Source organism: Drosophila tropicalis, unplaced genomic scaffold, assembly GCF_018151085.1.
Source record: "Drosophila tropicalis isolate 14030-0801.00 unplaced genomic scaffold, ASM1815108v1 contig_115, whole genome shotgun sequence".
Taxonomy (NCBI): domain Eukaryota; kingdom Metazoa; phylum Arthropoda; class Insecta; order Diptera; family Drosophilidae; genus Drosophila; species Drosophila tropicalis.
In genome coordinates, this window is record NW_027172519.1 from 174,534 (window position 1) to 196,648 (window position 22,115).

General features: G+C 42.7%; 4 protein-coding genes and 1 long non-coding RNA gene across 18 annotated transcripts; 2 read left to right on the forward strand and 3 right to left on the reverse strand.

Moving 5' to 3' along the window:
* Positions 1–1,542: 1,542 nt before the first annotated feature.
* LOC137574929 (uncharacterized) lies at positions 1,543–2,004 on the forward strand. Its single transcript, XR_011032074.1, has 2 exons — positions 1,543–1,729; positions 1,803–2,004. It is a non-coding gene; the product is annotated as an uncharacterized lncRNA (long non-coding RNA).
* Positions 1,941–11,075, reverse strand: velo (veloren). Of its 2 annotated transcripts, XM_068287359.1 has the most exons (9): positions 10,467–11,075; positions 10,190–10,258; positions 9,444–10,091; positions 6,527–9,088; positions 6,341–6,446; positions 4,943–5,061; positions 4,634–4,868; positions 2,984–4,548; positions 1,941–2,912 (listed from the first exon to the last, which is right to left on the reverse strand). In XM_068287359.1, the coding sequence occupies exons 2-9, from the start codon at positions 10,256–10,258 to the stop codon at positions 2,502–2,504; spliced, it is 5,715 nt and encodes a 1,904-aa protein (XP_068143460.1). In that variant the 5' UTR covers positions 10,467–11,075; the 3' UTR covers positions 1,941–2,501. The 2 variants fall into 2 exon arrangements, with proteins under 2 accessions (XP_068143460.1, XP_068143462.1); XM_068287361.1 differs by lacking the exons at positions 6,341–6,446; positions 6,527–9,088; positions 9,444–10,091; positions 10,190–10,258; positions 10,467–11,075 and adding an exon at positions 5,947–6,105.
* A 976-nt stretch (positions 11,076–12,051) lies between these two features.
* On the forward strand, positions 12,052–12,967 carry Sbds (SBDS ribosome maturation factor). The gene is given in 3 exon segments (XM_068287318.1): positions 12,052–12,165; positions 12,167–12,225; positions 12,292–12,967. Coding segments are annotated over 3 exon segments (762 nt in total). The 5' UTR covers positions 12,052–12,093; the 3' UTR covers positions 12,923–12,967.
* On the reverse strand, positions 12,964–15,159 carry Ist1 (IST1-like protein). 12 transcript variants are annotated; one of them, XM_068287231.1, is made up of 5 exons: positions 14,850–15,153; positions 14,034–14,760; positions 13,882–13,944; positions 13,444–13,506; positions 12,964–13,298 (listed from the first exon to the last, which is right to left on the reverse strand). In XM_068287231.1, the coding sequence occupies exons 1-5, from the start codon at positions 15,029–15,031 to the stop codon at positions 13,074–13,076; spliced, it is 1,260 nt and encodes a 419-aa protein (XP_068143332.1). In that variant the 5' UTR covers positions 15,032–15,153; the 3' UTR covers positions 12,964–13,073. The 12 variants fall into 12 exon arrangements, 10 of the variants coding, with proteins under 10 accessions (XP_068143332.1, XP_068143323.1, XP_068143357.1 ...); XM_068287222.1 differs by having other exon boundaries at positions 13,882–13,947; positions 14,850–15,148; XM_068287297.1 differs by lacking the exon at positions 12,964–13,298 and adding an exon at positions 13,590–13,715 and having other exon boundaries at positions 14,850–15,159.
* A 403-nt stretch (positions 15,160–15,562) lies between these two features.
* Rsph3 (Radial spoke head protein 3) lies at positions 15,563–21,884 on the reverse strand. 2 transcript variants are annotated; one of them, XM_068287098.1, is made up of 5 exons: positions 18,574–19,755; positions 16,911–17,001; positions 16,417–16,832; positions 15,821–16,348; positions 15,563–15,761 (listed from the first exon to the last, which is right to left on the reverse strand). In XM_068287098.1, exons 1-4 carry the CDS (start codon positions 19,539–19,541, stop codon positions 15,832–15,834), a joined length of 1,992 nt encoding a protein of 663 aa, XP_068143199.1. In that variant the 5' UTR covers positions 19,542–19,755; the 3' UTR covers positions 15,563–15,761; positions 15,821–15,831. The 2 variants fall into 2 exon arrangements, with proteins under 2 accessions (XP_068143199.1, XP_068143206.1); XM_068287105.1 differs by lacking the exon at positions 18,574–19,755 and adding an exon at positions 21,536–21,884 and having other exon boundaries at positions 15,563–16,348.
* Between the last annotated feature and the right edge of the window lie 231 nt (positions 21,885–22,115).

Genomic DNA, 22,115 nt, shown 5'->3' on the forward strand with positions numbered 1-22,115 from the left:
TTTTTAGTTTTTTATACTCTACGTATTTTTTTCATTAATTAAATAGAAAGCAGAGAGCCAGCCTTACCGAGCGAAACAAATTCAGCGATTAGTACTGGACAAGAAGCCGATAAAGTCGATGGTTTATATTTTCGACAAATTATCGATATGTGTCACCACTATCGATTTCTTATCTTTTAGCGCCTACGATTCTTATCGATTGCGTCGGAAAGTTGGGGGGAAAGTTAATATTATAACAAATAATTATGAAGACAAAGATTCTATAAAGATATTTCCCTTTATTGGTGATATTCATGTCCGAATCTCTCAGTATGAATACATAATACCTTTTTATACCATGAATTCATTGAATGAAACGGTTTATTAAAGTTGCCAAAATGTACACACATACTTACAAATGTAAGAGGTAGAACGAAGTTTTTCGGACCTCATAAATTTTATATGTACATACATACATACATATGTATGTACGTACACGTACATATGTATGTATGTATGTACATATGTACATATATTCTTGATCAACAATCAAGTAATTTGATCAGAAATGAAATGAATTTGAGGGAGAAATAATAACCAATTGGAGGTCAGGCTTAGAAAATATTTTCCATTTGAAGAGCTGCGTGGTTTAGGAGGAGACATTGTCGAATGGGGTAAATAAATGTGAAGAGTTTTCCCAAATTGCTACAAATGCAGCAAAAGTGAACAAAATTATGTTTGAATTTAAATTTACAATACAACAAACATAACAAATAAATAGATTTAGGGAAAGTCCTTTCAAGGATATCCAACAATATTTTAAATATGTTCAAATTAAATGTAATTATTATAATGTAATTGTTTTTAAAAATTTCATTGCGTTTACTGAAAATTATAAATCCATCTGAAAGAGAGCAAATTAGTCAAAAGGAGAACTTAATTGGAATTTAATTATCGTTCTCTTCTGCTTGTATTCTCTGAAATTTTCATTTAAACTTTTTACCGTTGTAACCGGTATTTGTATTCAAAATTACAGCTTTTGTTGGCAAAATCTGCGTGCAAATTGTTGTTTTTTTTTTTGCATATTATCGTTAGATAGAGCTGCCAACTCGGATAATTTCTTATTTTCTTTTGGTTTTCTATTCCGCTATCACAATTCTGTTTTGCCCGCTACTTCGTAACGTATGCCATGCCGCTCACCACCCTCGCTCCGGCGTTAGCATAACCTCACTTTTCGGTTAGGTGTGTATGTGTGCGTGCCGCATATGTGTTTTTGTGCCACACGGGTAGGTGTGTATATCGTGCCATGTAGCTCTGTTGGTGTTCCCATGTATATTCCAAACTAAATCTACATGGTAAAGGCCATATGTAAAGAACATAAATTGTCCAGAGAACGCGAAATAGTTCTTGAACTAAACTACACGCTATAATGAAAGTCTCTAAATATCTAATTAAGAATCAAACCTCCAGGTCGCATAAAAAAAAAACTTAACCAATGTTGGGTCCTCTTTCTTGACCCCATAGAAGTCTCACCATGTATATCCCAAAACAGTGAAATACATGACACGATTCTTACGCTACATGGTAAAAGTCAGCGAATAAACGTATGAGGTAAATAGTCGAAACTGGTTTGCGCCAAGGATAGACAAGGGAAAGGGAAGATAAAGGAAAATGGCAAGGAGAAGAAAGGAAGAGGCGAAGAAAAGCCGTACCAAAAAGTTAATAGAATATGACGAATTTCGAAAACTAAGTAAATATTTGAAAATGAGTCAAAAGTCTATGATCCGATTCTTATCATGTTTGTACACCCTTTCTCTATACAGTCTTCGTTTTTCGTAACTCCCATATGTATGTCAAATAAATTGTATTTTACGATCAGCTATTCTTTTCGGTATGTGATCGACATATCGATGCAGTGGATATACGTTAATGGAAGTCCCTCAAATTTCGAAATTATATAGTTTCTTTCGGTATTTTATACACAAATATGTAGAATTTATTATAATTAGATTTCAATTTTCTTGAGTTATCATGGTGTTTATTTACAACTTGCGAAGCAGCTGCATCAGCTGCAACGGTGGAGAGGGAGGTGGATAGAGTTGCAACGGCGGCGATGCTGGTGGATGTGAGTGAATTTGGAGTGATGCAGGCGAAGGATGTGTTGGATGATGTAGCTGCAGCAGTTGCAGCGGCGGCGGTGGCTGCGTTGGAGGAGGTGGATGTAGATGCATTGCACGTGGCGTGGGAGGTGTTGGGTGGATCTGCAACAACTCCAACGGGGGTGGGGGAACCGGATGCATCTGCAGCAGCTGCAACGGTGGTGGTGGCGGCGGCGGCGGTGTAGGAGCTGGATGTAGCTGCATTAGACCACAAGCAGGTTGTGCTGGATGGAGCTGCAGCATCTCTAATGGTGGCGGCGGCTGGGTAGGCGATCGATGCAGCCCATAAAGCGACGGATGGGGTGTGTTTATGCTGGGATGTTGATTATGAAGATTGTGTCGCTGAGGCTGATAATGGTCCAGCTATGGATCAATTTTACGTATTTTAAGACTGCTGCTAGGACTCCGTGAAGAGACGGCCGCTGCCGTTGCCACTACAGCGGATGGGGTTAATCCAGTGGTGACTACTTGGTGAGGCGATTGATTTGCCGTCACTGATGGTGATGTCGTCAGTTGTTGCTGGGATGCCTGCGATTCGGATGTGTTGCCATTACTGCTTATTATGGCGACTGTTCCTGCTGCCGACGGGGTTGGGGTTGCTGTGACTGCTGCTGCTGCCGCTGCAGCTCCATTTTGGAGACGACGCTTCAATACAACCCTTGGCCTCGTTGCCGTTGTAGTAATCGAAGAATTGCTTCCTGTTTTTGCCAATGAAGCTTCCTCAAGGACTGGTGTTGGGTCCACATCCATGGCTTCCGAATTATTCTCGTTATGCTGGAACGAATAAAAAGACATATATTTAGTATAATGCGACAATGCTGGGCTTTTCTGCTGGTTTCTCTTACCACTTCACTGCCGGGGTCTTCGTTTGGCTCTAGTTCACCACTTCCACCCAAAGCCTCCTCCTCTTCAAATTCAGCACTCTCCGTATCATCAGGATATTCCACCAGTTGTCCATTGAGAGTGGGAAATTCGATGAGCGGCAAGATAAGGCGTTGCTTCTGTTGCTTATTGGATTCGTCCATTAGCTTCTGAATCAGTTGTGCAATATCTTCGCGCTTTTTCGTCACCGTGAGAAAATCAAACCAATTGGTGAGTTGTTTAATTGGCAAACGGTAATCCGTAATCGGCTGGGAGAAGAATTGCTCAACATACTGCAGCAGATATAATCCGCAATCAGTGAAATTCTGCTGCTGCGGCACCTTGACACAATGCCCTGGCATATTATCCTTGTTGAAGATATGCGCCTGCGCATCCGGCTTCTTCACCCGATACTCGCAGGTGAGATAATCCCTCAGGGTGGCCACCACACGACTGCGCGACGCGCCGGCCAGGGAGTCAAAAATTAATATAAGCGGCTGCTTAACCGCTGGAATCTCGTCTCCGCCGCCACTCATAGTCCCCCTGCTGCGAGCTGGTCCCATGGAACATGGAGTTGAAGTCGTGCTAGTAATAGTATTGGTTGTACTAGTTGTTGTTGTTGGCGTTGCTGCTATAGGATTGGGCATCTCTTTCGCCGGTTGTGAATTTTCACTTTCATCGCTGGCCATATCGCTTTCATCGCCTTCAGCCTCATCCCGCTCGCTCTCGTCGTCGCCGGGAATGCAACATATCTCCGTGCCCGGTGTGGCCGTTAGTCCGCCATCTCCTCTCTTGGATAAGGGAGTAATGGTGGTATTACCAATTTGCAATGAAGAAGCAGCCCCTCCGGGAGCAGAACCACTACCAGCCCCTCCTGCCGAAGTCTTCTTCCCTCTATTGCCTCGTTTCAATTGTTGTGGCTCCACCGGCTGATTGGTGTCATAGGTGACTGGCCCCTTCAGACAGGGAAAACAAATGATGGCCAAAAACCAATGAGATTGTTCATTAATGGGAACAATTATAAAATCCTTATCGAATATATCGACCACTTTGGTCCACTTTTGAACACGGGCATGACGCTTTTGGGCCGCTGTTTGTTTCACATCGGTTGGTCGGGTCAGAGTCGTCAGACGCTTGTAAAAGAATGTGCTGAAAATGTGGGTCCTTTCGCGTTGCTGTTCGCTGAATTGGGTATTCCGCAGCCAGAGTAGATAGAAATCAATGATTATATCATTCAAATAAGACTCCTTCGTTAGGCACATATAATCCTCCATACGTATGCATAGACTGCCCGTTCCCTTGGGTGGATACATGAGCAAATTGATTTGCTCATTTTGTCTCAATTGGCGACTGTTTAGCTTCTCGGCGGCTGCCTTGCGATCGGATTCGGCTATGCCCTTAAATATTTGTGCGGCATCCAGTGATGAGATGTCATCCACACAGTTAAACATTGATTTAATCATCTCTCTATCACTTGTTGAGATGGAACCATCAAAAAGTAAAATTAGACGACGAGCATGCACCGAGTTTTTCGATTTAAATTCAGTCTCTGTAGGGAAGTATACAAATCTCTCATTAAAATCGTTCGAATTAAAAATCCAGAGCGTCTGAGTTTGTTATTTTTGCCTACTTACGTTCATTTTGTTGTTGTTGCTGCTGGTCGTCAGTTATTTGCAATTGAGTTTTCACATATTGTGCACAATTGCGTAGCAAAAAGAGCGTGACCAATGGCTGCGCTTGCTCATTGCTGGACAAATGTGCTATCACCTTGATCACCTCGTGTTTGTAAATGTTCAATGTGAATTTTTGATCACGATCCTTATCAGATACTATGCCCACAATATGCAAACCCTTTGACGTAAACGTGATCTACGGATATACAATATGGACTAAGTTATCCTTCTATTCCCATCATCTTCTTGCGGTTGCTGCTGCTTACTTACCGGCTCAAGAACCTCGAATCGCATGGACATAAATCGCACACAACTGCATGTCAAAGAGGTGGAAAATTGTTCTGGTTCGTCTATATCCGTCAAATCCGTCACATCACCACGAACAAAATCTGCGTTAAAACCAAAAAATAATATGAATCTTGTGAATCGACAAAGGCCCACCGCCGTGTATATACATATATAATTTATTACTACAATTATAAAAGAATTTTACTATGTCTTGTGTGTTAATTATAGCCGAAAAGTGCCGAGTGTCCCCTTTTCTATTTGTGGGCTGATTCATTTTCTTTCGTTTCTTAATGTCCTGAGGTTGAAGCTTTCCTTGTTGTCTCTTTTATTGCTTTCCCTATGTTTGTCTCATCTGACGCAAAGACGAGACAGAGTATGTTTAGAGCCGTAAAGGACACGTCGACCCAAAAAAAAAAAAAAAAAACTACAACTTGGCCGCAAATTATACACTAAGAAAACAAATGGAAAGATATACACCAAGTAAAATACGACTCACTATTGATAACTATTCATCTTGTGTGGAGAGGCTGGCTGTATTTATACATTGAACGTTCTACTTTGGACATATGTTTATATGTATGTGGCAATAACACACTAATGAACTTAATGTTGAAACGTGCACAGAGAACTTGAATCACCTTTATACACGCTTTAATTTAGTTGTTATTGTTTGTTTGTGTGTTAATTTATATAATTTTATTTGTAGCCTCGGAGAGCGGTCTCCGAGGAAGTCCGAAATGCATCGGCGACGAAAGGAATTTAGAAACATATCGTTTTTATTTTTAGACTTGGAGCCGGCAATGTTAAAGGCTTGGGAGAGAATTGATTTTGAAAATATTTCATATTTTTATCACACTCTTCTTTCCTGCCGCTCTCATTTTCCGATACTGCTGCGTTACCTGTCTACCCTCTTCACGCAGCGCTTGCTTTACACATGTGGTTTGCGTGCCCTCACTTTATTGTTCTTGGTCTTTCTCTTCTCTTACCATCATTAATCATGTCGTGTGTCTTTTAAAATGTAATCTTTAAAAAAGGATGTATCAATTTTTTGCCGCGAGTGCTATTTTTTTTTTTTTTTTTTTTAAATTAAAATATTAAAAATTCTCTTGCTAAAAATATTTTCACGTCTTTGCTTTGCACTTCTCTTTCTACCTATGCCATTGGTTCTTCTTCTTCTCGCTCAATATGGCGTGTGTTGAACAATGAAGCGCCATCTGTTGTAATATTTTCAAACTATTAAGCGTGTGGTAAATGTTGCGGCATTGCCAGCATAGAACTGCAACACACACACCCACCCACATACACAAAGAAACACAATAAAAGCAATAAGCAAACTATGTCGGGTCGCTGGAGGAATACTCTTTTTTATGTTAATCTTACCTTTATACAGGGATTCCTCATCAATTTCAGGCAACATGGAATCACAGCCAAAGGATGCGGGCCATTCGCTGGCACTTGAGATGCGTTTACTTTGATTGGCGCATAGCTGGGCAAGAAAGATGGAGAGAAATGCAAATAATTATAAATCTAATATTCAGTCCTTGGGATTTTATCAATTAAATTTACTGTTTCGGATTCATTAGTTGCTGCATCCTCGTTATCTGCCTCATCTTCGCTGCTTAGGAGAACGACAGGATCAACTTCTGCCACAGCAGCTACTCGCCGTCCTCCCCTCGTCCGATTGCCACGCATTGCTAAACCACCACGTCCCCTGACACCAACAGTTCCAGTTGTAGCACCACCGGGATAGTTTACACCGAGAACCTTGCCGAAACGTGCCACCTGGCCACCGGTTGTGGCCAATTCGCGTTTCTTATCGCCCGCAACTGGCGGATCACTAGCCGAGTTCGAGGAGTTCGATGAGCTGGCCGAGGCTGGTGAGGAGGCGGCAATCGATTTGGTCATGTAAGACTTTCGCTTCGGTGGCTCCTGAAAGACACGCTTACAGCGTTCACATTTAGCATGATCCATGCCTGTGAAACCGCACAATTGGCAGACGGCATAGTAGCCATCGATGAGTTTGCGTCCTTCACCTGCAGTGACCACCGAAGATGAGGATGATGAGGGTGATGATGTGGCGGCTGCCTCCCGTTTTGCTTGCTCTGCTGCGGCATTCGCTTGATTATAATTCGTAGTGCTGGAGGATGGAGCAGCGTTGGTGGTACTAGCATTGGGTGTGGAGGTGGATACACCAGCCGAGGAAGACGTAGTTCCTGCACTTTGCTGCTGTTGCTGTTGTTGTTGTTGCTGCTGCTGTTGCTCTTGCTGTCTATTCATTTGAAGGCTTTCCTCTGCTCGAGATATAAGCTCACTAGCCGATTCATTCACAGAAAATCCCACAGTGACAACAAAGTCTACGTTTGCTCCACGATGCTCCACACATTGTATGGTTGTCGTATTGTCAAATTGGACACCAACTTGCTCTAAAAGATCTTGCACAGTGCAGGATTCCCGGGGGAGAGTAAAGGTGATCAAACGTTGCTCGCCGGATGCGAGGATAACCAGCATTTTGGCACTATTCCGATCTCGATCGGCGATGTCCTGGCCAGCACGATTGTTGAGTACATGCTGGGAATGGATTTCGTAGTTATTGTGCGAGGTCTGCTGCACCGAAGAGGCAACAATTGGTTGGGGAGGGGCAGGGGCAGGTGGTGTTGGATTGGGTGCCGGTTGAATGGTAGGCTGAATCCTTGGAGGATGTATAATTCGAATGCCGGCCGGCAGTATTCCAGGTGTAGGGGGCATTTTAGGACGCACCAAAGGTGGCCTGGCTGTGGGCGGCAGCGGTGAGGTGGTGGCGCCAGAGGCAGAGGCGGTACTACTTGTGGTGTTGGTGAGTGTTGTTTGACGCTTCTTGAACTCAGCCAAACTCATACTGGGTCCACCCACTGGGCGTACTGCTTGTGGAGGTAGATGCTGCTGTTGTTGTTGTTGCTGCTGGTGCTGTTGTTGTTGTTCCTCCTCGCTGTTGTTATTAGTCGCCACTGGTGCTCCTCCGGCGCCAGCATAATATGTCGTTAATGTGGTACTCGTTCCCTGCAATTGCATTGCATTGGGTACGCCGGATGGAGTAGGAGGTTTCTGTTGCTCTTTCTTTGGCAATACAGCCGCGTGAATGCGCTCTTCCAGATCCATAGTATTGTGGTTAACACCGCCTACAGGCGTTGTTTGAGTGGCCATGGGAGGAAGTGGCCCAACCACTGCAGTTGGTCCTGCTCCACCTGCACCTGGTGAGGAAGCGACAGACGATGGTGCCTGAGCACGATATCTAATAGGTCCTTGCCGCATCATTAGCATCTGATGTTGTTGTTGTTGCTGCTGCTGTGGATTCACCTGGGATTCTCCCAACATTTGAGTGCGATAAACATGACGCGGTTGCATGGCCATAGTCTGATCCTGTTGCTGTCCTATATTGGTTATGGTAATCTGTTTCGCAGGCTGATTCTGGGCCACCAACTGCATTTCGGATCCCGTTGAGGTTGTCTGGACGACTAGTTGGGTTCGTGTAGCGGGTCGAATTCCAGCTGGTCGCATATTACGCACCAATCCACTGGCTACACCAGCCGTTCCTCCTCCACGAGGACGTACATGCCGCACTATGGTGGGTGCTAATGTGGGACGGGTTGCAATTAGTGTTCCGCTCGCATGACGCACAATTGTGCCTCCTGCCGCCGCAGCTCCTCCTACTCCTCCTCTTGGTGACTTCCCCCGGAAGCCAGTTCTCACCAACTGTGGCGTACCAGGTGCTCCACCCGCTTGTGGCTGCGCGGTGGCCACCAACTGCGGTTGCTGCTGTGCTTGCTGCTGCTGTTGCTGTTGCGGGGATGGCGTCTTTTGCATCTGAACTTGCTGATAAACCACCTGGTTGGGGGCCTGCTGCGGAACCACTCGCGTCTGCACCAGATGCGCAGTCTGTGCCTGGAGTTGCAGTTGCTGCTGCTGTTGCTGCAGCTGCTGATGCTGCAACTGTTGCTGTTGTGGCGATGTCGTGTACACCACACGATTGTTGTAGGCATGAATATTGATACCCTGCTGGCGCATTATCAGTTCCTGGTGGCCCTGGGGCGCCTGGATGAGCACAGATTGTCCACTGGGTTGCTGCACAATGACATGGGCATTGTTCAACATCTGCAGAAGGCAAAATGTATTCAATAAATAGTAAACTAATTCAATAAAAACTCTATTATCTATATCAACATCTCTGGTTCCAAAGATGCTGCCACCACTCGCTATATGTTTCGAGTGAGAACCTAAATAAGTGTATATATTCCTCTAAATGTAGTTCCTAGGAGCCATAGTAAATTACATGAAGAGCCAGGAATACAATGTATATATCATACCATATTCGCCATTCGGATATTTATTGTCGAGTTGAACAACTTTTGATAAGCTACGAGTTAGGTTGTAGCTAATGATTAATTGTTCGTGCAATGGCTATAACTATCCGAAATTCCAAAAATACTTTGGGATAATGCGAACTTACACTGATCGGTCGCTGCTGTTGCTGGGGATTAGCTGCCATGCGGTATACAATTTGATGATGTTGCGTCTGTTGTTGTTGTTGCTGTCCACCAGCAGTTTGCAATTGAAGCGTTTGTGTTTGTTGCTGCTGCTGTGCCTGCTGCTGCCCGGGCGTTTGAAGTAGTTGGGTTGGCTGCTGTTGCTGCTGCGGACTAGTCTGGACATAGGTGGCATGCGGAGCATATTGCTGTTGTTGCAGTACTTGTTGTTGCTGCTTCTTTTGCTGTTGTTGCTGCTGCTGCTGTTGTTGCTGTTGCAACTGCTGCATAGAGGCATGTTGTACAATAGCATTCGGCTGGAGGACCTGCTCTGATGTGTAATATATTTGCTGGGCATGCTGAACTGGTTGCTGAACATATTGTGGCTGCTGGTCAAGATGATGCTCCTGCTGTTGTTGATAATGGGGATGATGCATGACTTGTTGCTGCTGCTGCTGTTGTTGCTGTTGCTGCTGGACAAGTTCATCTGCTGTATTGGAGTTTATGATATAATGCGAGGGAGCAGCAGCCGCTGCCTGTTGAGGTGCTTGTTGATATTGAGCTGTCTGATAGACAACTTGCTGCTGATCATTGAACAGCAATTGCGGTGCCCCGTCATCCTGCAAGACCAGCTAAAAGGGAGAAAATCATATGATACATAATTATTTTGAATTTGTTTTTTTTTTTTTTAATTTTTCATTTAATTTTTTTTTTTTGTATCATTACTTACCTCTTCTTGAGGGACTTGGACCACTTGCAAATCCGAATAGACTGGTTCCTTTAATATATATGGTTCCATCTGGCAAAGGGTGACAGAGGTTTAACAAAATAAACTCAATTTAGATTTCTTATACAATTTTCTAGCATTGCAAGGCAATGGCAAGTACATATGTATTATATGTACATTTTTGTTGTATGTACAAACACACGCACACATAAATATTCGCACACACACACAGAGAGAGGGAGAGAGTGTTAGGGCATACAAAAACACGTTTCATTCTCACCTTAATTGGCTTGCTAACTGTATATACTCCTTTAATTTAATTTCCTTGCGATCATGTTCACCTTTGCTTTGCACACTTTTCGCTTAGACCTACGCAGGTATTTAACTAAATTTGCTAAAAAAAAAAAAATTTTCTTTGCTTTTCCCCTTTTTGCTGACAGCAGAATCAAATATGGCGTTCCCATACAACAATATCTGTGTCGGTGTGGCAATGCCTGGAGTTAGCGCTCAACGCAGCGCCATCTGGGCGGCTTGTTTTGGCAACCAGTTAGCCGCTGGCCGCTCTCACAGCTGTTTTTTTTTTCGTCTCTTTTGCATACTGATTTATCGATTCTCTTGTTTTACAACATTTTCGTCTAATGTTTAGTGGTACCCCAGTTTGGCATGTACGTAATATTGTGGGACCACTAAATTTGGGAATCACTGGAGTTTGATTAATATGCTGGTTGCCAATTCGAATTACACTGTTTAATTGATTTCGACACATTTTTGATGAATGTTTTTGGGGTATGTTATATGGATTTTATTTAATTTTTCATAATTTAACGCGTTTACTTAATTTGACTCTTAACGGATTTTACAGAGGGGGAGCGCGCCGCTCTTGCGAATTAGCAACAACAACAATAACCAGAAACAAACTCGGATATTGTCCCCGGTATTAGCGGATAGCAGCCCTGTATTAAGGGATACATTATCGAATTGGTGATGACACTAATTTTATCCGAATGCTACTATTCTTTTCGAGAACTTTTTAGGTGAGAGTTTCAAGACCATTTTACATTTCTTGCCAAGAAATTCTTGGCTTAATAATTTGAATTTCTCTATTGATTGGTGGATCATCAATTAAATTTTTTTCATTGTGTTTAAACTTTAGTTAGCCAAGAAAACATCTTGTTTCCAAAAATTAATTAAAGAAACTGCTAATCGAAGAATGCAACTTTTTATGCAAGTAGCTAAATTACTAAAGACTTTTTAATTCAGTCTTTTGACTGGTCTTATCTATTACGAATGCCAATTAATTATTAGATGACAATCTGTTGCTTTTTATAACGGGTCTTTGGTTCGCCGCGCAACATAGATAAACCTTTCTATCAACAAGTACTTGATTTAATTATCGCGACACCGATAAATTGATCAATTATGTCGATATGCGTATAAATTGAATCGATAAGCGATACAACATAGGAGAGCGCGAAAACAAAATAGTGCGAATTTTGTGACCTTACTTTGCTGGACGTGCATCCAGACGGGTCATCTCAAGTAAACCAAGCCAGCGATTCGAACTCTGTCTGCGACCAGAAGAGCCTGAAGACGACCTTCTCCTGCCACCAGACGCAGATTCAAACAGCTCTAAAAATTGTAACTGACTTACAAGTGTCAATTAAAATTTTGCCTATTCAACTACCCTCTATTTGATCTTTAGTCCAATTCCCACTATTTTTAATAGTGAATCAAAAAGAGAGTCTTTCAAACTGGGAGTCAAGCTCCCACTATTATTCCGATTCCCCCTATGTTTCCGGCTCCCACTATGGTGTTTATTTGACCTTATTTTAAAACTCTGGCCACACTAACTCGACTCGATTTGTGCACATTTGTTTTTATTTATTTCATCAAAAATAGAAATAGTAATGTCAAAAATATTCACGCCCACAAATCAAATTCGTCTCACAAATGTGGCCATTGTGAGACTTAAAAAAGGCTGGCAAACGTTTTGAAATTGCCTGCTATAAAAATAAGGTGTTATCCTGGCGCAACAACAGGTGGAAATCTCTGGCCGTTTTAAATGTCTGTCCATGACTATAACTAATCTCTTTGTCTTTTGACAGCGAAAAGGATATCGACGAGGTTCTGCAAACACACACAGTGTTTACAAATGTGTCCAAGGGTCAAGCAGCCAAGAAGGATGAGCTGCAAAAGGCATTTGGAAAATCAGATGAAACAGAGATTTGCAAGGAAATCCTTAGCAAAGGGGAGCTACAGGTCTCCGAGAAGGAGCGCCAGAGTGTGCTAGACACGCAAATCAATGGCATAATAAACAGTGTGGCCGCCTTGTGTGTTAATCCCGAGACCCGTCGCCCCTATTCCGCCACCATTATAGAGAAATCGCTAAAGGATGCCCATTTTTCGGTGAAGATGAACAAAAATATTAAACAGAACACCCTGGAGGCTATTAAATTATTGAAAGAACACCAGTTACCTATTGAAAGATCACGCATGAAGTTGCGCGTCAGTTTTGCAGGCAAAGAGGGCGGCGGAAAACTAAAAGAATCGGTCGTCAAGTTGGCCAACTCAGTGGAGCACGAGGAGTGGGAGGAATCCACCCTACATTTGACACTACTCATCGATCCTGGGCAGTATCGTGTCATCGATGAACTGGTGAGGAATGAAACCAAGGGCAAAGGTCTCCTCGAACTGCTCGAACTCAAGGAAGTAGTTGAAAATGAGGAAATCTTCTAGAGTTATAAAGTGAATGATTAAATCAAGTTCTAAAGCTCTCCTTCATTGTTGTTCGTTGATTTAATTTTGTAGCAGATAACATACATAGGTATATATATATAATGGTATGTGGGTATAAGTAGGGGATAAGAATAATAATAATGCTGGATGCTCATTTCCGCTTTTTTAAATTCTCAAACCGTCGTGAAAGGTCATCAAAATCAATTTCATCGTCGTCGTCTTTTTTCCCACCGCCTGACGAAGGAGAGGGCACATCGGGCAAATCCTGTGGAACATTTGGCAGCGATGGCAAGTCTATGTCTGGCGGAGCACTGGGTTGAGCTGGTCCGCCAGGCGGGAGCTTTGAACGTGGTTGTGGTTTGGGTTTGTTTGCATTCTAAAAATATTAAAAAATAAATGTATAAGTTTTCGGAATTTACAGAGATTGGGCATTTATGTATGTATGAATAATATGATTTTGATGTTGTATCGGAATGTTCAGTGTATTAATGAAATATCATTCCATGTCTCAATTGTCTGACCTGCAGATTAACGGGGTTAATGGAAGTATATCGGGGCGGTGGATCATAATCAGGCTTGGGGCGCTGTCAGAAGCAAATCAAAAAACAAAACAAAATGAAAATTATACCAAATAAAAATAATAATAAATCGCAAAACCCATACAAACATTCAATTATCAATAAGATGTTTAAAGGAAAGCAAAATCGTATGATTCATAATGAGATGATAAGCGGGCGAGTGTTTGTGTGCGGGGGAGGGATGTTGGTAAGATCGGTCTATGGGGATGACTAAACTTACACGTTGACCAGGAATGCGTCATACAGACAAGGACAAAACGATATGGAACGAACGAGCGAGCAAGAGAGAGAGAGAGAGAGAGAGAGAGCGAAAACGAATAGCAAGTTAGTATAGTTCATTCGTGAGTTAGTCTAGTTGTGGAATTAAAACAAGACACCTACCAAAATATTTTCATCGGGACTACAAGAGCCACCGCTACCACTTGCTTCAGCCTCTTTAGTTTCCTGCTACAAAAGCCAAAAACATGCAAAAAATACCAATCATGCCAAAAACTATGCTAAAAACTAGATCCTATATATGTAGATATATTTACATTTATGAAATTTGTATTTAAATCCTTTTCCTCCGGAACACCTCCTGAACACTTGCTGGGCAACACAGCTGGAGCTGGCGGCTGATTGGGCGGTATATTGTAGGCAAACGGCGGTGGCGGCTGCATGGGATTCATGGCGGCTGCACCACCTCCTCCACCTCCGCCAAAGGGCGGATAGTTGAATGGTTTGCTGGTCGGGGGCTCTGGCATGGAGGGCAATGGCGGAACTGCCGGATAACCAATAAAACCCATCTGTGGTGGAGCTGCGCCACCACTACCTCCACTGAGATTATTCCTATCTGATAGATCAATCAAATGTGCCTGCGGCTGTTGATCTGGTTTCTGTTCCTCCTGCATTACTTGCGGATCTGGTTCGTATTCAATATTATAATTCTTGGCAATGGCTATCAAATACTTCTCCACCAGCAATTTGGGTGGAGCTTGCAATGTTAGCTTATGCATCAGCTTCTCCGATACGAAATGCTCCCCAGTGGCTGTCCGAGAGTGTTCCGCAAATTGCGGTCCATATTTATGGATGAAAATGTCCGAGATTACTTTCAATTCGGCTATGTCGCTCTGCAGACGGGGACACACCCATACCAAGCTAGAGACTGGCTCGGCTATGCCTGCATCTAGTTCCTTCATTTGGGTAATGAGTCCAAAGCGGGCCAGCAACAGGTCGCAGTACATTTCCACTATTTCCATTGCCTCCACCAGGTAATCCTCTCTAGATTTTTAATCAGATTATATGTATATATATTAAAAGTAGGTGTGATCTATATAGATACATATGTATATCGGTGATCTATCTCATACCTGATAATATGCTCAACACGTATGCGAGCCCGTTCCGTTTTCCCTGTAGACAGGTAGTCTGCGATTTCCTTGCGTGACTTTTGCGTTAGTTCCGACTTCTTTTTCTCCAGCAATTTCAGCCGGTTCAAGGCCAGCCGAAGATTGGTCTTCAGTTTGTTGTAGTTTGGTCCGCTGCTGAACATGGTTACTCCTGCATTGGCTGGTCGTGATAACAATTAAACAATTAAAAACAAATTTTCAAGATGATTCACAATTTGGGAAAAATAAGACAGAAAATTTCCCAGCCAAAATACCAGGGAACGAAAGATATCCCCCAAAGACACAAATTCGATTTGCGATAACTAACGTTTAGGTCCGATAACAGTTGAATAAAAACTACGCGGGCTTTTTGAAAAAGTGGGTTATGAAGAGTAAACAGCGAATTTATGAAAGTATATATTATTTAGTATAGTATAGTACTATAGTATACTACAGTAGTTTCGAAATTTAATTTAAATAAAATATATGGGCATGCCTAGCCAGAATTTGATTGTTGGAAAAATCGCCTGCTTCTAAGATATCAGCAAAGTATAGGGACAGGATTTAACGTAAAACTCGGCAAGGGCGCCCTTTTTTATAGATTCAAATATTACCAAAACAACTTTTAGCCCTGAATCCAGCACTGATTATTGTTACCAATATAACTATCTAAGAGAATATATCATAGAAATGGGTTTGATCTGATTTAACTTTTTTATTTCTTAAAATTTTCAGCGCTTTTTAAAACACAAAAACCTTGTAACAATATTGAGAACTTTGTTGGCGCATAGCTTTTTGTTTGTGCTTGGCAGGAGGGGGAAACCGTGCTACCAAACCCAGCTGCCAAGCACAAGCAGAAAGATGGCGGGCTTGAGCTTCTCAAGGATTGCGGACCTAAAAATGGGCTCATTTAAACAAAACTTAACTAGAACGAAACTCTGGCGCTCTCTCACTCGATAGCAGCTCACATTCGCTGCGACCCGGGCGGTGATTCAGGACACTCGAGCAGCTCGGATTCGCTTAGGCATGTCCCCTCCATTTCCTCCATGCAGCATTCTTCTTCGCCGTCATCTGTCGGCTGTGGTGTTGGTTCCACTTCGGCTTCCTTATAGCCTACGTAGACCTCGGCGCGCTGTTTGATTATCTCCTGAATGATGGCCGTGAGAATTTCGCGAGAGTCGACAATGTGACCGACTTCCTCGGCCACTTCAGCAGAGAGCCAGGGGCAAATGCTCTTTGTTAGTTGCTCCTTCTTCACCGCATCGCTGGCTGGTTCAATGTTTTCAAGCACTTCGGGCACCAGGCTGGCAATGTGTCCCTGGAGCAACTTGGCCGCTGTCACACTCTTTTGCATTTCTTCATCCAACTCCTTGGCAATGGCATCTTGACGCAGACGACGCTCCTTTTCGGCCTGCAAACGCAATTCCTCGGCCTCCAAACGACGCAGCTCGGCCAACTCCGCCTCGCGATGAGCCAGGAATCTATTGACAAAAACACACAAAAATTAAAAAAAGGATGCCATACAGTTTGGGCTTCTCGCTCAGCATACTCTTCTTGCTTGCGTCTCAAGCTATCCAGCTCCATTTCATGGGCAACTTCCAGCATACTCTGCTCAATGCAGGCGTCCACCAGGACATCAATGATCGGCTGAGCTTCAGCATCAAAGTGAAACAGCTCCCCGTCAGCGATCTCAGTGCCAACATCGACGCCAACTTTGGCTGGGATGAATGGTGGCGTTGGCGGTTTCTCCAGATACAAATCCGTTTGCGTATCAACTGAAAACTCTGGTGGCCTTTGGACCAATTTCTCTAAGTATTTCTCTGTTTGTATGGTCTCATGTTTTCGTCCCTTGACTGGAGGAGGTGTACCCAAAACATTTCTCTGGTTTCTGCACTGTATCGAACGTTTCCTTAGCATATTGCGTCGTCTCAATTCGGCAGCCTTGTCAAAGGGATCAACATCCGCCTAAGGAACAAGGAATTGTACGTACATATGTATAAGTATTCAAAATGGAAGCAAATCAGATGCATATTAAACACTTACCACTATGGAGGGGTTACCAAAGTTGCTGCCCTTTATCACACGTCGGTCGTACATGACATTCTTGTAGGGCTCCGGAGGCGGTACGACGGGTCTGAAAAAATTAAAGTCCTTCAATTAGCAAACCTCGACCCAGTTACCAGTTGCCACTTGCCAGTTTAAAAGGAGTTCATGAAACTCGGCTACTGTGGATGAACCCCTACACAACACATACATACATAAATAAGTTGATTTTGTTCTAAGACCCAAATCTGTTGCACTTTCAAGGCGATAAGCATCAAGAATGTTAATGCAACGGCCCCCTTGTCAAGTCATCTCCGATTCAAATCAATTTCTTTTAAGTTCACTACACTTTTGGGTCAATCCAACACCTGGCTAAAGTTAAGGCTTTAAGTTTTAACATTAATTTGTTGGTCAGTTATTTATGACTTGCTAGTTTCCCTGCTGCATGCATTGGCTCAACCTCTTTTTCCGATTCGTCGGTCGGTTGGATGGTTGGATGGTCGTTTGATTCAACACACATATAAAATGCTGTCAGACATTGTACTCCTTCGAAAGGAACCTGAACTCGTGACCTATGCAAATTTCTTGTGTTTGTACAGGAAGTCACATTGAAGTTCTTGCATCGACCGCAAATGTCTGTTATACTAAAAGTAGAAAAAAAGAAGAAGGCCCTCTCTTCCTACGTACCAAATGGAGGCCTCCTCTTTCTCTCTGGGTCTGGGTCTGAAGTACAAAGCAATCAACTAATGTTGAAACAAACGGAACACTGCGAAACCGTGCGGTGCTCCAATCTTTCTGATTTGTTTCAATGTATGTATGTATTTGCACGTAGTACACTTGGAAAACTCGGAGGATCAGCTTCTTAACTGGGCTAAACAAAGTCATGGATACTCGAAAAACCTATGCATAATATGAACTTTTCAAAAGCAAGCTCCTCAAATACGTATTCTTGTGAGGTTTTGCTCGATTCTCGAGTTTTTCTCGAAGTGTAGGAATGCATAAACTATCAAGTCTATAAATAACAGACCAAAGGATGTCATAAGGATGGGACAGATGAAATACTTTCAATTAGTCATTCAATTATTACTTAATTGACACAAATGAACAAAAATCGCTTTATAAATACCTATAATCAATCTGAATGGAATTGGTCTTTTCCTTGTCCAATTCCAATTATTTAAATTTTGGTATTTGATGTAACCTAAACCATATACTATGTGACGATTCCATCTGGATCGGACTACTATATATTAGCGCTTCAGCACTTCATTTACTATACTCACATACTTAATGAGGGAATGGAATTTTCTCTTTGACCCTAGTAAATAAATTTGAAGGTATACTTCTTTTAGCTGTCTTTTCGTTTTGAATAATTCAAGTAGAATGGGTTACGCTCAGGACATTGCATGACACACGTCAAATGGACACGACGTTCAGACACGTTCGCATGTCCTTCGGCTTGCGCTAAATAAATTAATCAGCATTTCCAGAGGTTTTGTTTCTATTTTAAAGAATTCCAATTGAATTGAAAATTATATCTTTAATTGAATTGTTAACGCACAAATCGATAAATTGACGTGGCAGGATGGTGGTGGTAGCAAGGGACAGGGAAAGGTAATAATTGTTCGCCCAATTTATACTCATTTTTGTTGCTTTTTATTACCTTTTGTCGCGTTGACGTTGTTGCAATTGCTGTTGGAATTGTGCCTTGGTTATATGAAGACCCCCCGCTAGATTGGCCTGCTCTGCGGACGGTGCACCAGCAGCAGCAGCAGCAGAAGCGGAGGTCTTGGAGGTCGTCAATGGCGCTGCTGCACCGATTGCAGCAGTTGCTCGAAAGCCGTTTAGACGGGTTTTTGTGTCCTTTTCGGTAGTGGGCTCCTTGTTTTGATAGTAACTCTGCAAGATCATGGGGTACGAGGAATAGGCATAGACATGACGCCGCAGCATCGACGCTGGCAGCGACTGTAGTTCGTGCGGTGGTGGCAGGAAAATGCCCGTAGGCACTGTAGTCTCGAAGCGTGGACGTTGCGGCATGTCGAGGGCGTAGTGTCGATTGGGTAGCCAGGCGCCGGAATTGCCAGAACCAGCAAAGTTCTCCTCCGGCGCCAGGAATCGTAACTTTTGCCTCAACTCATCGGCGAAACTTCGTACCTCTTGAGTGCTGCGCGAGAAGAAGGATCTTGTGTTCGGTGGCTCTCGATTTACATTCTGTTGCCGCTCCGTTTGCACTGGCTGTTGCTCTTGCGGCTGAGCTGTTTCGGTTCGTGGTAGAGGACGCACTATGGCTTGATTGGGCTTGCTGGGATTGCTCGTCGAGGTGGAGGCGGAGTAGTCAAACAGTTCCACCGAGGGATGATGCAATATCGAAAATGCGTTGCTCACAATATGCTGAAAGTTATAAGGACTCTGATAGCGCTGCACGTGGTAGTTGGTTTGCGAGTTATTAGAAGTGGTGTAGTTGTTGATATTATTGATATTGGAGCTCCTTCCTGGTGCATAGGGATAGTTGCTTGAAAATGAGAAGTTCTGTGCTCGACTCTGTTGCTCCGATTCGGTTCTATTGTCTGGGAAGTTATCTGGATTCACATGGTTTGGATTCGTTGCCGTTCTCGTCGTCGTCTCTGGCATGGTATTTCCACGTCTTAATCACCCGGTCATTTTAGTGGACTTTATAAATATAGTTTCTACTCCACTCACTCCTCGCGACCAACATACACCGACTCGCACACACTCACACTCACGCTGACACACACACACACACACACGAACAAAAAGTTAATCAATATTTTTACTATGTTTGGTCCTTTTGTCCAATGGCGTCCGTTTTGGGGCTCGCGTAGTTGCTGTCGTTGCTGTCGTACCGCAGGGTTCGAGAGGCGAAAGCCAAATGACCGCAGTGCCGTTTGACTCGCATGCCTTTGGGTCAGCCAGAAGCAGCAGCAGCACCAGCACCAGCACCAGCAGTTGCTGCTGTCATAGGGTTGCTGCTGGGGGTTTGATAAAAGCCGGGGGTACTAGCGGGTGGTGGGAGCACGGCCCGCCTATAGTTTGCTTGCAATAATAATGCGAACGTTCAAATGGCGTTAAATCAAAAACGTTCTTAGAAAGTATTTTGCATAAGTACGTTTCCACAACACCCACTGTTGGGTTGTGTGTGTGTGTGGGGGGTTTTTGTGTGTTTCAATTAAAAAAGCCTTCCTGTTCCTCATTCTTTGTTTCTTGACTGTTTGGCGTCCTTGGAGTCGATTGTGTTGTGTCAAGTTCTGCACATTTCCTGGCCGGGATGACTTCACGCATTTCTAATGTTGACATTGAATTTGGTTTGGGTGGGCAATTGGTCTTACTTGGAATTCAACAAATGTCAATGTCCAAGGTCAATTGTTGACATGTGCCTGGCCTGCCTGATAAGACCAAAAAATGAATCACCCAGAACTTAGTTTTTGACTTCAAGGTTACAAATTTGATTATATATATTATAAGAATAGCTCCAACAGGATTCGGAGAAACAAGCAATCGGCCATATCAAGTCGTCAAATAGAACTTGGTGAGCCTTTGATCATTGGCAGGATAACGAACGAACATTTCTTGTGTGGTCTAAATATCCAGTAAATTACATACATATATTCAAATTCCATTTGCACATATATTTGACCTTAATCTGCCCGAAAGTTTCATGATTTTTATCTTCCCATCGATATTATTGATGGATATTTACTTGTTTTTTGTTCGTTTTTGATTTCGATTGTGCGTCAATTTCAGTTTTAAGGACTTAAATGACCTACACCGACAAAAATGGGTAATGAAAAACGAAAACAACAAAACGAAATGTGTATCCATAGAGCAGCTCTTTATTGTTCCATTTGTGTGGACACGACAGTCTCCCATATACACATGTTCCTTTAGTGTCTATTTTTCTATACCCTTGCATAAAGGGTATATTGATTTTGCTCAAAATTGTGCAACATACAAAAGGAAGCAACTCCGACCACATAGAGTATATACATGGACGAGATGAGTTCATACAGCTTAGGACGTAGTCGGTTTGGACAACTGTATCAGAAACCAGAGAATCAAACAAGTCACTGACTTTTGTCACAATTAATATTTGTCTACTATTCTTTATAGATCTTAAACGAACGATTGGTCGAGAACTGTTTTGCTTCTTATACGATTATCACGAAAGATAGGTTGTTAGTACATCAAAATCGGATAACTATATAGTCTTTAAGACGCATGGCTGCAGCCTAAGATCGTCGAAAGCTCTTATGACACTTGGAGATAGGGAAAGAGTTAGAGCAGATCTTGCAAGGGTATAGAAACTTCGGCAGGGCCTGGTAATTGGCCTCGGCCTTCTGGTTTCATTTTATTTTTTAGCTTACTCAGGTTGCGTGCCTTCGACAAAAGTTGGCCACCTATCTCTGACCAGACCCCCGCCTTTTAATAATTCATTTACGCAATTTTCTATACCAACAACTTTCACTTTGACCGGCCGGTACGAATTCATTGACCTCTGGATGATAACGCTTCTCCTACTACACAACTAATCCCCAAACCCCAACTCGCAACTCTTGGGTGTACATGGAAAGGAAATTGTATTGGAATGACAAATGGTAAAATCTTACTTGGGACATCCTTTGATTTTGATCGGCTTTGGTTGACTGGCCCACCAGAAGGCCTGTTTGCAGGGCGGTGCTGGGCAGGGATTATCCTGCCATTTGAGTTGCATTTCTGTGACTTCGGTACGCGTAATGCCAGAGCTAAGGAAGTCCATTCCTGTGCCCTTGGTCGGCTTATAATCGCGTTTGGGTATCGTTGGCATGTTGTGAGTTGTTGTTGTTCTTGTTGTTTGCACTACTTTTTTAATAATTTTCAAAAACAAAAATATATACACATATATATATATATATATAGATTGAATATTGTTAGATATGTCTGATAGTGGCTGAATTTTTGTCGGGAATACAATGGAGTCAAAAAAAAAAAAAACATAAATAGACACACACACATTTTAACGAAATGTCACATTTTCTCAGCCTTCTTAGATTTGTAATTACTATTTTTGTTAGTATTTGACTTAAATTTTGGGTTTTATTTTTGAGAATTTTTCTTGTTTTTGTATGGCGCTTGGAAAATTTGTATCCAAAATAAACAACAACGAGGGAATTTCTTCAGTTGCCATGGAAATTTATTGGCGGCATTGTT